The 17,182-nt window shown below is 41.4% G+C and overlaps 1 protein-coding gene across 1 annotated transcript; it reads right to left on the reverse strand.

Annotated features, from left to right (window-relative positions):
* Window positions 1–2,906: 2,906 nt before the first annotated feature.
* LOC119658161 lies at window positions 2,907–3,257 on the reverse strand. Its single transcript, XM_038065430.1, has one exon. The coding sequence runs from the start codon at window positions 3,255–3,257 to the stop codon at window positions 2,907–2,909; it is 351 nt and encodes a 116-aa protein (XP_037921358.1).
* Between the last annotated feature and the right edge of the window lie 13,925 nt (window positions 3,258–17,182).

A 17,182-nucleotide genomic window follows, 5' to 3' on the forward strand; every position in this document is an offset into this window, starting at 1 on the left:
AGACCGTAACGGTACACAATAGGATTATAGTACCCTATAGGAGGGACTGTTGTCAGCATTGCGCTCATCAACCGGTATCCGGTCTAGGCCTGCCTTAATAAGGAACTCCAGAAATCCCGGTTTTGCGCCGAGGTCCACCAATTCTACATCCCTAAAAGCTGTATGTCGTCCTAACCTACGCCATCGCTCCATCTTAGGCAGGGTCTGCCTCGTTTTCTTTTTCTACCATAGATGTTGCCCTTATAGACTTTCCGGGTGGGATCATCCTCATCCATACGGATTAAGTGACCCGCCCACCGTAACCTATTGAGCCGGATTTTATCCACAACCGGACGGTCATGGTATCGCTCATAAATTTCATCATTGTGTAGGCTACGGAATCGTCCATCCTCCATCATTCATGTAGACAAAACAGAAGTTTGAGTTTCGTAGGGCAGGGTGGGTGAATCTTTGGAATATCTGCGCTGCATTGCACCAAACAAACGTCATCGTCATCATCAACGATGCAATAACCATAATTCGGAACTTCAGACATCCTGCTTTTGCGCCGAGGTCCATCAATTCGATATACCTATAAGCTGCCTCGCGTCCTGATCTACGCAATGGTTCCATCTCAGCAGAGTCTGCCTCGTCTTCTTTTTTTGCCATAGATATTTCCCTTATAGATTTTGCAGGCTGGATGGTCCTCATTCATACGAATTATGTGACACCCCACCGCAGCCTATTTAGCCGGATTTTATCCACAACCAGACGGTCATGGTATCGCTCATAGATTTCGTCATTATGCAGGCTACAGAATCGTCCGTCCTTATGTAGGGGGCCAAAAATTCTTCGGAGGATTTTTCTCTCGAACGCGGCCAAGAGTTCGCAATTTTTCTTGCTAAGAACCCAAGTCTCCGAGGAATACATGAGGACTGGCAAGATCATAGTCTTGTACAGTAAGAGCTTTGACCCTATGGTGAGACATTTCGAGCGGAACAGTCTTTGTAAGTTGAAATAGGCTCTGTTGGCTGACAAAAACCGTGCGCGGATTTCATCATCGTAGCTGTTATCGGTTGTGATTTTCGACCCTAGGTAGGAGAAATTGTCAACGGTCTCAAAGTTGTATTCTCCTATCCTTATTCTTCTTCGTGTTTGATCAGTGTGGTTTGAAGTTTTTGGTTGATTCGTCTTCGGTGCTGACGTTATCACCATATATTTTGTCTTGCCTTCATTGATGTGCAGCCCAAGATCTCGCGCCGCCTCCTCGATCTGGATGAAGGCAGTTTGTACGTCTCGGGTCGTTCTTCCAATGATGTCGATATCGTCAGCATAGGCCAGTAGTTGGGTGGACTTAAAGAGGATCGAACCTCTTGCATTTACCTCAGCATCACAGATCACTTTCTCGAGGGCCAGGTTAAAGAGGATGCATGATAGGGCATCCCCTTGTCTTAGAAGCCTTGCGAGTGATCCTGCTACTTTTATCTGGCCTCGCACATTGGTCAGGATCAGCCTAGTCAGTCTTACTAATTTCGTCATTCACAGCTGAGTCGACTGGTATCCGACGTCAAATCACGATACAAATCCCACTGTCACCAGTGATATTTGAACCGCCACCTTCCATACGATAGCCTTGTGCTCTAACCACTCAGCTATCCGGCACTGCCCCGCGGAGTATTAAATGGTGGCGATTTGGTGAGAAGAAAGTAGAAATGATCTCACTCATGCGATTACCGACTATTACGAATGTGGAAGAATCGTGGAACCAAATGAAAGACACGATTCACAAAGCGGCCTCTGCAACCCTCGGGGTCACCAAGTCGGGTAAGCGGTACATCAACCGAGATATTTGGCTTTGGAAGGTCTGTGAAAAGAAACGTCTCTACCACAAATTTCTCGACGAAGAATGCCAACCGGGAAGCAAGGAAAGCGATCGCTGTCACTGGAAAGCCACAGGACCTGACGACATGCCATTTGAGCATTATTGACAACCGTATTCGCGAAATCGTTGAAATAACCGTGAATCAAGCCGGATTTGTCAAGAACTGCGGAACTACTGACACAATACACCCTGCGCGGTTACTTATAGAGAAACACAGTGAGAAGCATTGCACTCTTTCCATTGCATTTCTAGATCTAGAGAAGGCGTTTGACCGTGTGCCACATGAACTTATTTGGTATACTTTACGACAACACTTAGTACCAGGAAAACTCGGGCGCTGGGTTCAATTGCTCTACTACGAATGTAAAATTTGAACCGCTTGGTGTCTCTGTTGGTGTTCACCAAGGAAGCGCCCTCTCGTCATTTCTCTTTGTTCTTGTTCTGGTCACCGTCACACGGGACATCCAACGTCCCGCGCCCTACACACTGCTTTATGCAGATGATGTCTTCCTAGCATCTAATAGCAAAAATGATCTCGAGCAACCTGTCCAAAAATGGAATGATCGCCTCATGCAACACGGTCTCAGATTGAATCTGAATAAAACTGAATTTTTAACGACCGATCCCCATGAAACAGGCACAATTACTGTTAGCGGCAGGGACCTGCCCAGAATTGAGCGATCTAAATACCTCGGGTCAACGCTATCAGCCAATGGAGAGCTGCACTATGAAATTGCTTCACGCATTAACGCTACTCCCCTTCATTTGCAAATTTCGGACATACGAAGAGTATGTGCTCCGGGTCCCCGTATTCGTTTATACACTCAGGACAGAAGGGAGAATCGTCCAAAACAATGTAAATACCTGTGGATCAAGTGATAGTGGACATCTCCATGGCTGCGCGTGATCCAATGATGGATATTTAGAATTAGCCTGTACGTCCACCTACCCTTATGAGAATATCCCAACGTTCCTGCCACACTCTAATTGAGTGCGCTCTTTCTTCTCGTCGCCGATCATCGATATTATGGTCACTACGTGCTTTCTAATTGTATAGTGTTCCAATCTTCTCAGCCAAAATATCAATAGGCACCATTCCCGCGACTGCGAAAGCTGCTTTGTCTGATGTTGTTCGGAATGTGGTAGAGACTCTTAACGGACTTAGACGGTATACTGAAGGCAATTTTCTTCTATACGCCTGAACATTAAGGGCTTTTGTCCAAACGGGTGCTGCATATAGCAAAACGAATGAACATACTCTGGCTAGCAGCAGCCTTCTCGGTGATTTGGGTCCTCCAATATTGGGCATCATGCCAGTTAACGCAGTTACAACTTTCGTTGCTTTCTCGCCGGTATAGCTTAAGTGTTCCTTGAAGGTCAATTGATGATCCAGCATAACGCCGAGGTATTTGATGAAAGGCTTGAACTCTATCACATGCTGCTTCAGACGAAACCATGGAGTTTCATTCAGTTTACGACTGCTGACCAGTACAGACCACAGTTTTGCCGCCGGTTATCAAATATTCAACTAGGCCTACGTCGGTGTCGTAGAGGAGTTTTCCATCCACGAAATAATTCCCGATGATTAGCTGAGTATATGAGGGAACATTGAGCTCGTTTAAGGATCTTATTATATGCTGCCATTACGTTGAGTTGAAAGCATTCCTCACGTCGAGGATGATGATGACACATTTCCTATATTCTCCAGCAAACAAATACGATACGACGATGACTCTTCAGGTGGTTTACCACTCTTTGGGAGCAGCACCAGCATTTGCCTTTTTCACGGGGTCGGGAAGGTGTTAAAAGTGGAAACGAACCACTCCGGTTTTGCTTTTATCGCCGCCTTCAAAGTCACGTTCGGTATTCCGTCCAGTCCGGGTGCTTTTTAGCACTTACTTTTTCGCAGGCAATGATAAACTCATCCTCTGTTATACTTGGGATATCCGTTTTGGGATGCCCTCTTTCGACCGCAATAGTGCATTTGCTTTGCTGTAAGAATAGAATGGTCACTATTCTTCCTAATAAAACTGGACATTTTATCTGCGCGGCCCTGCTTCTTTTCAACTTGACGATTACCGCTCTATAGGCTCCTCCCCGCGGGTTCATGTCGGCCTCTTCGCAGAGTTCTTTAAAGGAATTCTGTTTACTTTCACGGATTGCCTTCCGCAGCTCTCTTCGACTAATTGATACCTCGCCTTCCTCTGTGCAATTTCCTGCTCATCATTTGGGTGTTGGTAGTTTCTTCTCGCTTGCAGGCATATGGCACGCAGTCGTCTGATTTCGTCATTTCACCACGGTTTCGGTAATCTGTGAGCATTGGTTCTGCGCCTTGGCATAGAGGCATCACATGCTGACAATTTGCTCAGATTTTTCACTCACTGTACCTGTTGGTGTGGAACTATCCCTAAATATCTCAGTGAACATTTCCACGTCAGCAATACTCGTATGAGCCCTCTATTGCTAGGAACCTTGCTTCCCCATTCGGTATGCCATACATTGAAGTTCCCAACGATGACAACTGGGGATTGTACACTTCCGCCTAACGCGATTTCATCTAACATTCGCTCATATTCCACGTTTTTTCCGTTTGGCGGAGCGTAGCAACTATAGACATGAACACCGTTAATTTTAACTCTTACGAACCCATTTCCAGGCGCTGCGGTTATTTCTTCAAACGGGTATCCTCCTGTCGTCCAATTTGCGCACATTCCACTTTAGTCGGTGTCCCATCGTCTGTGCGCCTGCTCGCCTGTCCGTCTGTCACACGCAATTTTTTACGAAATGCACCAATTGACACGAAAATTGATGGGAAGGGGGGAACTGCGAACGGCCACTGGTTTCTACCTTAAGGCAACATGGGTTTGAAATTTTTTTCTCCGAATATAGTCACGTTGGATATCAAATGAGAGGTATTGATGAATACTTTTCGAAGTTTTGTGGCAATTTTGACTTTTGCGGCAAAGGCGTGGAGTACGGGGCGTCCAAAGTGATGATTTCTTTAAAGGAACCGTTTTCAGAAACTACTCAACAAAAAAATCTGAAAAAAATCATGGAGTTTATCCTAGAGTTGTAAGAATTTGCAGAAATATAGATTATAGTATGAAGCATGATATCTTCAAGTTTGATCAAAATCGTATTAGTAATAAAGTTACAGTAGCTCAGAGTTGTCCCTTCCATGTAAATGTACTGCACCAAAAAATAACAAATATTAATATCACATTAAAGTGTGCAGTTGGTTATGCTGAATATATGTATACATTACGGGCTACATACATGTGGGATAGTTTCATCAGAAACAAACAAAACCTTTCATACCTGAAGCGTCTAGCTTCCGATTTCCCGACTTGTTTTTAAACAGCTCCGGGAAAATTGACTAGTTTTGTCTACTACTTTTGAACCCCTTTTTACCGAATATTGATATGTTGTTGAATTTTCTTGAAAAAACCCCACAGTTTGCTCCATTTTTCGGCCTCTACGGTGGAGTAGAAATTGATGTTTGGTTTTGGAGTGTTAGGAACTGTTTCGAGATTATTTTACTACCAGGTGGGCTACCTGAAGACCCATACCGTATTCACCATTTTTGATACAATAATAATAAAAAGTGGGAACTCCCTTTCCCAACCTAATTTATTAATTGATGAGGCGACCAAAACGTTCTGTTATTGGATCTTAATTTGCAAACAGGTTCTGTACAATTTATGTTTGCATGCAGAAACTCCCGGTGAAGCCGTGGGGTCAGTCAAGCCTACGTATTTTGGTACTGACATTGTAAATTGTTGCATTAGATTGCATTTTCATTGACTGTCCTACCCACTTATGCATAACTGCGGGCTCACACTTTCTTATCCACACTGAATACAAGTTACTAAGTAGTTAAGTTGCTTCACTGATGGCAGCATAAACACAAAGTTGTGCACATGATTCTCGGTCAAGTTCTAGGACGGAATGGCGTTCCGCAGGTTTGTTTTGGAAGATAATTCCTCGCGTCCCTTCTGCATTCAGAGCAACACGAAAACAACCAGTGGTTAGGGTTTTATGTAGGTCTTCATGCCACAGAGTCAGAAATGTTATTTGTTATTTCTGTTGTGCTGTTGTGGTACTGGGACCTGAATTGAATAGGCTTATTTTTAAACCAATTTGAATTTCATTCGGTGCAGTGTCTAGACTAAAATCAAGGGCAAAATACAGCACGAGCGGGCGCTGCATACATAGAAGAGAAGACGTACATGTTTAGGGTTCGGCCTTCTTGGTTCGATTTAAGTAGGTGATACGTATGGCATTCCATGCTTCATAATGTATGTATAACGCTAGGCATCTGATATTACCCATTTTTGAAGTTGGGAAGTCTCACTATATTTTCCTGCAATCCTGCAATTACATGCCCACGCATTTATGTTTGCTGCGTATGGAATGAATCAATGAGGTTACACCACTTTTAAGTGAATTGATTGCTTTTCTTGGCAGGTACTTTTGCGTATGAACTTGCAAAAATCCCAATTACAATTTAAACAATTAATGTAATTAAATGTTTCTGTTGCAAATTTTATACCACAGAAGCATTTTATCATGATTATGTGATTATATAATTAGTTATGTTACAACAACAACTTAAATTTTAAGAGCTAGCAGCAGAGGATTCACTATTTTCTAGATTAATTATTAATGTAATTAATTAACTAAATGATAATAGCCAGTGAGATGATGAATTTAAAAAATTTGTTAATGTTACCTGTTGAGGCCGATATTAAAAGGGATGTGCACATATACATTGGGAAGGTTGAGTTTGCTTTTGGAGACTGATCTGCTGGTCATTTAACTTGTGTTGAATTCTTTAGGGCTTTACTTCTTCTTATTTTTCTTCAGTCTTTGTCCCGTTACAACCGGGGTCGGCTCGTCATGATCGGTTTCGCCATTTGGCTCTATCAAATGCCTGATCTGGATGCAATCTGCAGGCCTTTAAATCCCCATCCAGCGTATCAAGCCACCGTTGTTTCGGTCGACCTTTTGGTCGTTTACCATCGATTTCGATGTTCAGACCAATCTTGGCAAGTGAATTCTCGTCAGCACGAATTGCGTGACCATACCATCGAAGACGCCTCTCTCAAAATTTTTCCACGATCGGTGCAACCCCATAACGATCGAGGATATCCTCATTTCGGATGTGATCAAAACGTATGACGCCACTAGTCCAACGAAACATCTTCGTCTCCATTACCGCAAGACGCCGTTCATTATCTTTTATAGTCGGCCAATACTTAAAACCACAGAGGGCGGCAGGACAGACGACATTGCGGTAAATTCTAGATTTGAGACATTCGTTGATACGTCGATCACAAAGAAGACCAGTTGAGGAAGGCCACTTCATCCAGGTTGCGTTAATGCGTGAAACAATTTCATAACGCAGTTCTCTATTGGCTGATAACGTTGATCCGAGGTATTTAGGTCGCTCAGTTCTGGGCGGATCACTGCCGCTGACAGTGATTGTGCCTGATGATGATCATCATCAACGGCGCAACAACCGGTATCCGGTCTAGACCTGCCTTAATAAGGAAGGTATCGCTCATAGATTTCGTCGTTATGTAGGCTAGGGTGGGGATCGGTCGTCAAAAAATTCAGTTTTGTTTAGATTTGAGACCGTGTCGCATGAGGCGATCATTCCATTTTTGGACAAGGTTCTCCAGATCATTTTTGCTATTAGATGTTAGGAAAACATCATCTGCATAAAGCAGTGTATAGGGCGCTAGACGTTGAATATCCCGTGTGACGGTGTCCATAACAAGAAAAAAGATTGTACGGTAATTTGAATATTCAGCTGGACTACCTTTCTTTTTCCATACTGGAACAGTGGTACATTCTTGCCAGTCAACTGGTGTTCTTCCTTCCAGAATAACCCGATTAAAGAATTTACTGAGTCACAGTGTTGGGTCCCAGCTCTTCGCTTTCCACAGCTCAGATGCGGTGTCGTCAGTTCCCGTTGCTTTCCCCGATTTCATTCGTTTTATTGCATCCTCGACTTCGTTGCGCTGATAGTTAAATCCTTGAGTATTTTACGTAGGTACCTGTCGTGGAAACTTAATCCTACGGTCCTGGCTTAGCATTCATACTGGTGGATGCAAGAAATACCTAAATCTCTACCGAACTAAGGAGTACGGCACCCGTGTTGAAACGCAACACCACGCCGAGGTCCGAAGGTCTCTTCTCGCTTGAGCATAACCATAACCCCCATGAAACTCCCACTAGGAGGCCTACCGCAAATAACCAAGCTGTACTCACATACAATGGGAGTTCACCCGAAGTATGAGAGTCCAGGAGCTATCCCGGTTCCTATGGTACCAGTATACCCCTGGTAAGGTTTCGTGGCCAATTGCCATTTCAGATGAGTCCCCGTGCAGACTCGGGTCTGATCGTCCTAATTAGGCTTTTGGAACATTCGCCTACTGCATCACGGCCGGCAAGCCAAAGTGAGTACAGCGTCCCCCGGTGCTACCACTATGGAGGTTCTCCTCGGCCACTTGGTTTTGGTTCAGCCAACAGGGTTGCCGCCCCGTCTTCCTCACCGCCACCTCTGAGCACCCGTTGCGCTGACAGGTGGAACTGGTCCAAATGTCGGCAATGATTGTGCAAGTGGACGATGAACAAATTTTTCAGTTGAAATTTGCTCGAAGTATTCTCGCCATCTATTCGTTGCGGGTCAACAGTTGGTAAGCAAAGTATCGTTCTTCTCATTAACGCAACGGAAGTGTTCAATATATTGTGTGCATTTGTTACGGCTTTTGGCAAGTCAATACAGATCTCTCCCGCCATCCCGAGTGTCCAGTTTATCGTTAAGATTTTTGGAATAGTCCGCTTAAGTGACACCGGTTGGCATTCTTATAAATTTGCCAATTGGTCAGTGTTTTATCGTCGAGAAATTTGTGGTAGAGGCGTTTCTTTGCACGGACCTTCATTTCAACACCGTCATTCCAAAGCCAAGTATCTCGGTTGATGTACCGCTTACCCGGCTTGGTGACCCCGAGGGTTGTAGAGACCGCTTTGTGAATCGTCTCTTTCATTTGGTTCCACGATTCTTTCACATTCGTAATGGTGAGTAATCGGGTGAGTGAGATAATTTATTTTTTCTTCTCACAAAATCGCCACCATTTAGTACTCCGTGGGGCAGTGCGTTCCTCACGCTGTTTTATCGGTGGCTTAATTTACAGGACGGAAATCAATGGCCGATGTTGAGGTGCGATGGTAACATAGGGAACGGCTTTGCAATCAGTAACAGTGGCGGTGGTGCGTACGGAGTGAAGAAGTAAGTAATGTGATCAGCTGATAATAATATCAGGTGAGCTTCATCAGCCGATTATCAAATCGTTCGACTTCTTTAATGGCATCACGGAAACCCTTTGAGATGGCAATGCCAACACCATATTGAGTATATGGGCTACCAAAATGGAGAAGTTTATAGTCATTTTTATCGCTTTGGCGTTCAATGTCACAGCTTGTGGCACCAGACATTCGGGTTTCTTGCAAAGCGCAGATATCAATGCACCTTTTCCGAAGGGCTCTTGCAAGTTCCTCGGTCTTTCCAGTTAGGGTACCAACATTTAGTGTGCATACACATATTTATTTGTTCTTTTTTTTCGGACTAACTTGCTTACGTCCTGACGCCGTCCATGCGTCAAAAAACCATGCCTATTTCTCGACAGGACCGGGGCCGTCTTGCCGCGTCGACTGAGGTAGACGCCCTAGCATTTTTCCGAAGCTTGCTACTCGATCCGATCATTTTGTTTCTAATGACATTGTATGGATTTGTTTGGTCCGCCTGTCACGGGACCTGTTATCAAGATAGATCAGGTAGGATTTAGTATATTGGAATAACTCCAACTATACTCTATTTATCTTCTTCCCTGATCTCATCATTTTATTTTTGTTTTACTGAGGATAGTACAAAATACGTTGCATCAAACCCTCCTCCTTTACCTGGGCTTGGGACCAGCATTCTATGCCAATAGCATGGCGGAGTTTAGGGCTCCACTTGTACATATGTACGTATCTGTATATACTGAAATTGTCACTACGTTTGATGAGAATATGCTGTCGGTGCACCTCCTTATATGGGGAGAATCATGGGATCATTTCATGTTTAGTTTGAGGAAGGCTACTCATACATGCGAAAAGGGGTGTTAATTTTTCTTCTGGGAATGCAGTCATATGAGGTATCAAATGAAAGGCTTTAATTAGTCCTCATCAAGGGCTTAATAACCGGTATCCGGTTTAGGTTGAAATCTAGGGAGTTTTGCTCAAATAAAATCAATAATGGCACATTAGTTACAAAAGTTTACCGGGAACCTCCATTAATTTCATCCTAGAAGTACGAAATTTAGCATGAGTATAGATGATAATATATCGTCAAAATTTTCTATTTCCTTTGAATTTACTGCACCATAAGACATTATACCTAGAATATAGAATGCAAGCGAATTATGAAGAACGCTATTTTTAATGCATTTATGAAATTTAGTCCATGTAGTTTTATGATATGTAAATTTTCCTAAGCCAGTCAGAGGATAGTATAGACCTAAGGCAAAACGTGGATTGGTACCCGCGATTAAGTATATAACATGCGAAACCCCTGCTGAACCAACACTAACAGCTTTATTACCAAACCCTAGCTCCATTTCCACACTCTCTGCACAGAAAAATAGCTGGCAAGTCACTAGCCGATACCCTGTTCTAATATAGGGCTGATGTAACAGTGTTACAAGAAATGCGCTCGACAGAGACTGGTTTCCTGGAGAAGAGCTGTAAACTATGTGCTCGGGGTAAGTTTCTTACTCAGCCAAAGCATGAAATCTGCTGTTATCGGCTTTGAAAAGATAAGCGAAAGGTAATGTACTCCGCGTTTGCGAGGCAAATTACGAAATAACGTTCACCTCTCTATAGAGAAGACTGCAAAGTAGCAGTAGAACGTACCCCCGAAGCCTGCCCCAGATGTAATATCAAAATCATCCTTGGAGATTTTAACAGCCAAGAAGCCAGACGGAGCTAGACGAACCTTTTTGCAGTTTGCACTTTTTGAATTAACGTTTTATAAACTTATACTTCAGCCTTGATAAATAAATAATAATAACCAGGCGAAGTTTCGAATCCCATTCAGTGCAAATACGATATTTCATGGGCCTACATATTTTCAAAAAACGTTTCTTGTGCACCTTGTGCACCGAAGTTCGTCTTTTTTCTTCAGCCTTTGTCCTGTTCACAAGCGGCGTCGACTCGTCATGATCAGTTGCGCCTTGATCTAGATGGATGTAGTTGCGAGACTTTCAAATCACCATCCTGCGCATCAAGTCGGCCGGCCTTTTGGTGGCCAACCATCGACTTCAATGTTCAGACTAATCTTGGCGAGTAGCACGAATTATATGAGAGGCCTTCCTCGCAATTTTTTTACGATCACTGCAATCCCATATCGATCGCGGATGTCCTCATTTCGGATGGGATCAAGCCGTGTTCCGTCACTAACCCAACGCAACGTCTCCGTCTCTATTACCGTGAGACGCCGTTTATTGTCTCTTATAGTTGACCAACACTCAGAACCATAGAGAGGGACAGGGCTAACGACACTGCAGTGAATTTTAGATTTGAGAAGTTCGCTGTTACGTCGATCACAAAGAACACCGGTTGTGGAACTCCACTTTATCCAGGTTTCGCTAATGCGTGAACCAAATTTATAACGTAGTTCCCCATTGGTTGATAGTATTGATCCGAGATATTTAAATCGCTCAGTTCTGGGCAGATTACTGCCGCTGACAGTGATAGTGCCTGTTTCAATGAGATTGGTTGTCTAAAATTTAGTTTTATTCAGATTCAATCTGAGACCGTGTTGCATAAGGCGATCATTCCATTTTTGAACAACTTGCTCGAGATAATCATTGCTATTAGACGCTAGCAAAAAAATATCTGCCTAAAGGAGTATATAGGGCACTGGACGTTGGATATCCCATATCACAGTGTCCATAAGAAGAACAAAGAGGAGTGGCGATTGGGGGCTTCCTTGATGAAAATCGACAGAAACACGAAGCGGCTTTGATACACCCGCTTACTTCGAACTTTACTTTTCCGATCATGGTAGAGCAATTGAAACCAGCTCGCGTGTTTTTTTGGTACTAGGTGTGGCCGTAGAGCATACCAGATGAGTTCGTGTGACACACGGTCCAACGCCTTGCCGAGATGTAATGTTAGAAGGACTATGCCCCCCACTGTTTTTCTCTATGGATAACCGTGTCAGAGGGAGTATTGCGTAAATAGTTTCGCAGTTCTTGACAAAACCCACTTGGTTCAAGAAACGGTTTTCAAGTGTGCGTTCAAAAATCTTCATGGTATGGGTCGGTAATTTGAACATTCTACTTGACTCCCTTTCTTTTTCGGTATTGAAATTGTCGTGCTTTCTTGTCTGCCCGATGGTAGAGTGGGAGGGTCACTTAATCAGTATGGATGAGACAATATCTATGGTAGAAAAAGAAGACGAGGCAGACCCTGCCTGAGATGGAGTGATGTACGTGTGTACGTCAAGACGTTGTACAGCTTTTAGGGACATCGAATTGGTTGACTTCGGCGCAAAACCGGGATGTCTGGAGTTCCTTAATAAGGCAGGCCTAGACCGGATACGGGTTGTTGCGCCATTGATGATGATGATGCTATAGAAATAACGGCGGAGTTGCTCATTAAAGTGTATAATTTTCAAATTTTGTCTCTTTGTAACTAATAAATGTGTGGAAAAGTTCTCTTTGCGGATCTTGTAATCCAAGTAGCTTTTAGAGTCAAAATCTGCGTTTTCTACCGATTTCCATGAAAGATTTTCGATTACCTTTTGCCTCTGTGCAAAGTGCTGGGACCTTATGCGATTGTGTGTAACTATGTTATTGGGAGACACAAATTTCTCCAATCTAAATCTTGAGGCAACATCGTATCGGAGGGGAGTGTGGTAAATGTGCCTCGGCCCTAGATATGTATTCAGATAGGTCCACTTTTGGTGCCCAGATTCTAGCGATTTCCTTTCAATATGCTAAGAGAATCCTAGGCATGTTTTCGAATGACTTTGCTTTACATTTGAACGGTTTTTGAACAAATGGCGTTCCTAGATGATGTAGAAAAGTTCAAGATCTGCATTTCGAAGTAAATATTCATTGTTTTCCCAGTTGTTGACAGTTTCCATGTAAGTACTTGTTGTTTCAAATAAAGTAAACACGAAAATTTGTCATGAACTCTGTTCCTGTTTATTTCGGATGTTATTTGCTTATTCTTACATTGCCCACAATTACAATAAAATCAATGTCTGCATGAGCTGAAAATATTTCCATCAAAATTCAATGATATCGTATGTAGCGAATCTAAGCATAAAGACAAATTAAGCCTTCACTCCAATGAATTTGAAATTCACCTTGATTATCAAATCTTTTGCTTTGTCGCAATTTTGTATTTGTCTGAAGATAAGTGAAAACTGTGGGGAGGTCTCGAAATTTGTAATTCGCATTGAACATGGGCGGAAAATAAGAATATTCTAAAGACGACTCCAGGTAAATTCGATTCCGGAATCTACATTTGGCTAAGGGTGGTAGGCGATGTTTTAAATTAGCATTAGATGTAGGTCACTTGTGTCATGAGCATGGCAGATATTTTGGCAATGTGATAACTTATACATATTCTGCTGCTCAATAGATTCCTGAAACGAACAAAAGGAAAAATGATTGTTTCTAAAGATATTAAAGGTGATACCGATAACCTGATACAATTAAAGATTTGCCTATCAAGGTGGTAAGCATTTTTTTTGTAAAGCGCCACGTGATTGTATTAACCGTAGAAAATCATATGATATAATTTTTGATGAGTCAAAAGTGTATTTTGTATAAGGGAACACAACCTGAATATTGAAGCAATTCAATGGTGGAAAATGACGCCTTAATTTATAGTGGAAAGTTTCGAATTTCGTAAAGATTTGAAAAAATGTATAGACTAAAATAGCGACCACACAAAATATTAGGCGATACAGGAAGAAAATACCAACTGGAATAATCCCAGTAGAATAGCTCGTGTCATTCAGTCTAGATACTGTTACAGACGCATTGATGTACATGTGATAGCTCTTAACGCTGCAACAAAGGAAACATAATGCACATCTCATGTTTCAGTTTACCGATATTTACATTCTCGAACACAAAAAACGGAAGAAATATGATATGGATTTGGAATAGTAGAAACTCACTACCTTTCAAGAATTCTCTTCCGAATTTTGCCATCACCATCACAGCCAATATTTTAGAAATTAGCAATAGGCCTAAGGTTCTTAAAATGAATGCACGAGCTTTTATAAGGTGAAAATTGCCTGTTTAAACAATTTTCTTGAAATACGAAGATACACAGAATTAGGCTAGCGAGGAATTATCTGGATAGTTAGACAAGCTGGAACCGGAAGTTTGGTACTTCGGATTGTGCGGGTTTTTTATATAAGATACTTTGTGGGACAAAAGTCGGTTTTTTATTCAAAGGCCATGTTACTTTTTTGCTTGGGTAAAGTTCTACCAATAGAATGTGCTTGCAATGCATTTGGACTATTATTATATGTTGGACTAGTCACTTCAATGATATATGTATAGACATTCTACGATGCCTTAGGGTGTCGTTAATGTATACGAAAACGCAAGCCTGACTTACAACAACTTTGTTAATAATAATAGAATTTGGAAACTATTGCTACTACTAGCATCATACCCTATAACCAAGTCTTCGAACTAATGGAAGTCCTAGATGATATGCAAAAATCTAAAATTTGCATTCAAATGACAACGAATATTCGTTACTACTTGTTGTTATGTTAATGATTGAATAGGCAGTTTGAAAAAAAGAGCAAATACCAATTTGGCCGAAAGTGATTTTCTTGTGTTAATGAAACGAAAACGTGGTTGAAATTGAGGCGGGGCTATTTTAAAAGTTGCAAGAACGAAACAAATTCATGATGGTTCCACTAAACCCTGTGATAACAGACAGCCCCAAAGTGAAAAAGAAAAAATCGGCAGACTCACCTCTACAAGCACAAAATTCAAGAAGTCGAAAACCGGAAGCTTGACCCTTCAGGTATGAAAGGTTTTGTGTTTAATGTTTCTTCTAAAAATTCAATTGCCCTATATTTTCTAACGAGCCATTTATATAATACAAATATTTTGATCTGGAAGGAATTGGATTGAGAATAGTCAACTTCATACGATTCACACAACCTACAATAGATACAAACAAGTCAGAATACCAGAAGCTGGTGCTTCGGGTTTTGTGTTCGTCTTATGTGGGAAACTTTCTACGCACATTTTTCTATTTGTATATGGTTAAAAACCCAAAATATTCCTTTATATTTGTTTCATACTACAAGATATACGTATGTACATATTACAGAAGTAGATATTACACTCACCCCAAACAAATAAACATAGCCTGTTACCGAATACGCACGTATATACATTGATCATACACATATTTCCGACCTATTAAGTATCTATATTGAATACCCTTAGTTTACTGTACAAATATATCTTCCTGAATTAGGTACCACCCCAAACCCAAAGCTTCATTAACATATACATACAAATCCATTCATATGGCTATCTCAAGTAATTGACATTGATATATAAATGATCAAAAAGAAATAAAACGAAATGTTTCCCTGCCGCTCCCCATTCATATGAGCTCACTTTGTCGTGGTATTGACGAATTGATATGTCATGATGAGGTCATACTAGAAAAAGCTCGAAATTGAGATAAAATGTAAAAGTTTCGCTTTATATAACTTTGTTAATAGTAGTTGAATTTCCTTCAAACTCCCAAACTCTCAAAGTTTTGCCCTACGTTATATCTCCGGCAACATTTCTCAAATATGCTAACATAATATTATTTACTTTATTTGTGCAGATGTAGGAACGGGATGTATTTTGTGGCCTAGATTTTGTTTAGATACACCACTGTGTTTTTTCTTCAGATTTTCTGAATGGATAGGTTCTGAGAACGGGACTTGTTACCCTTTTCAGGACATAAATTTTGAGCCCCAAAAACTGCCCCCCCCCCCTCCACTCAATGTCAGGATCAGTTTCGAAAAGTACTAATCGAGCCTTTCCATTCAATACCCCACATGATCACATTTTGTGAAAAAGAATTACACCCCCTTTCACATGCATCCACGCGCCACTTGCTATATGTAAAGGGATTCACAGACCACACGTTCTCACTAAATTTTTGCAATCGGTTCAGCCGGTTCCGAACAAATAGGGTGTAACAGCCAGACAGACATCAAATCGATTCTAATAAGGTTTTGCTTCACACAAAACCATAAAAATTGCCTAAAATAAATAAAAATACCAAAAAACAAGTTTCTCTCTTTTAAGAAGCATCTATACTTCCAGGTTGTCTTTTCCTCTCTCTTCAAATTTTCAAAACAACAATTATTGCCCAATTATTATTTTGAAGCAACAAATATATTATATTAGAGGCTGATTGAGAGTGAAAATTATTCTAATCTTCATATTTATTGGAGTAAGTCTGGGCTGATGAGTAGCGAAACCGCATGGCGCAGGTGTATTGCTTCATTTGTGAAGCAAGACAGCGTCCTATCCCTCTTCAGCTACTTTTCATGGACTTGAAAAAACTTTCGACAACAAGGAGTGTACAGTTACCGGGAATCACTGAAACCATTTGTTAAATTGATGGCACTGCAATCGTTGAATATTTCAACCGACCATTCAAAAATTTGAAGAATCCGTTCGCTGAACAACTACTACTAAAATTTATTAAAATTATTTGACATGTTATGCTATCAGTGTGAACCGAAAAACTTCAGAGAAAGGAAGTGCAAAGTGCGGGGTTGCGAAAATATTTTTTTAAAGTTTTGTGTAAAACAAAACGCATACAGTGAGCTACATCGTTCTTTGCAAAAGGTTTTTTAAGGGGTGGAAATCTTTAAAACACTTACCTCAGGGTTCTCAATCCTTGAGAGTGTGAGATTTTTAGCCGCTAAAACCACATCTGACCAAACTACGACTGAGATTTCCCCATCCAACAGTTTTCTTTGCATATTTAAGTTTCGTTTTTCTTGAAAGAAGATCCTGTGGTCAACCCCAGCACTTGGGTTGGCTTCGTTGACACGTAGTTGTTTATAATATTAGAAATCCGAGTGTCATCCCTAAATATTTGATCTCTCTCGCCTGTGGCACATTTCGTCCGTTTATGATGACGGGATTCTCTTTTTTTGTGAAATTAATGTATGTTGATTTGCCTTCGTTTAATTTTATTTTCCAT

Source organism: Hermetia illucens, chromosome 5 (assembly GCF_905115235.1).
Source record: "Hermetia illucens chromosome 5, iHerIll2.2.curated.20191125, whole genome shotgun sequence".
In the NCBI taxonomy this organism is placed as follows: Eukaryota; Metazoa; Arthropoda; class Insecta; order Diptera; family Stratiomyidae; genus Hermetia; species Hermetia illucens.

Coding starts and splice junctions, on each gene's coding strand:
- LOC119658161 (XM_038065430.1), bottom strand. CDS start 3,257: ATGCTGGATCATCAATTGACCTTCAAGGAACACTTAAGCTATACCGGC.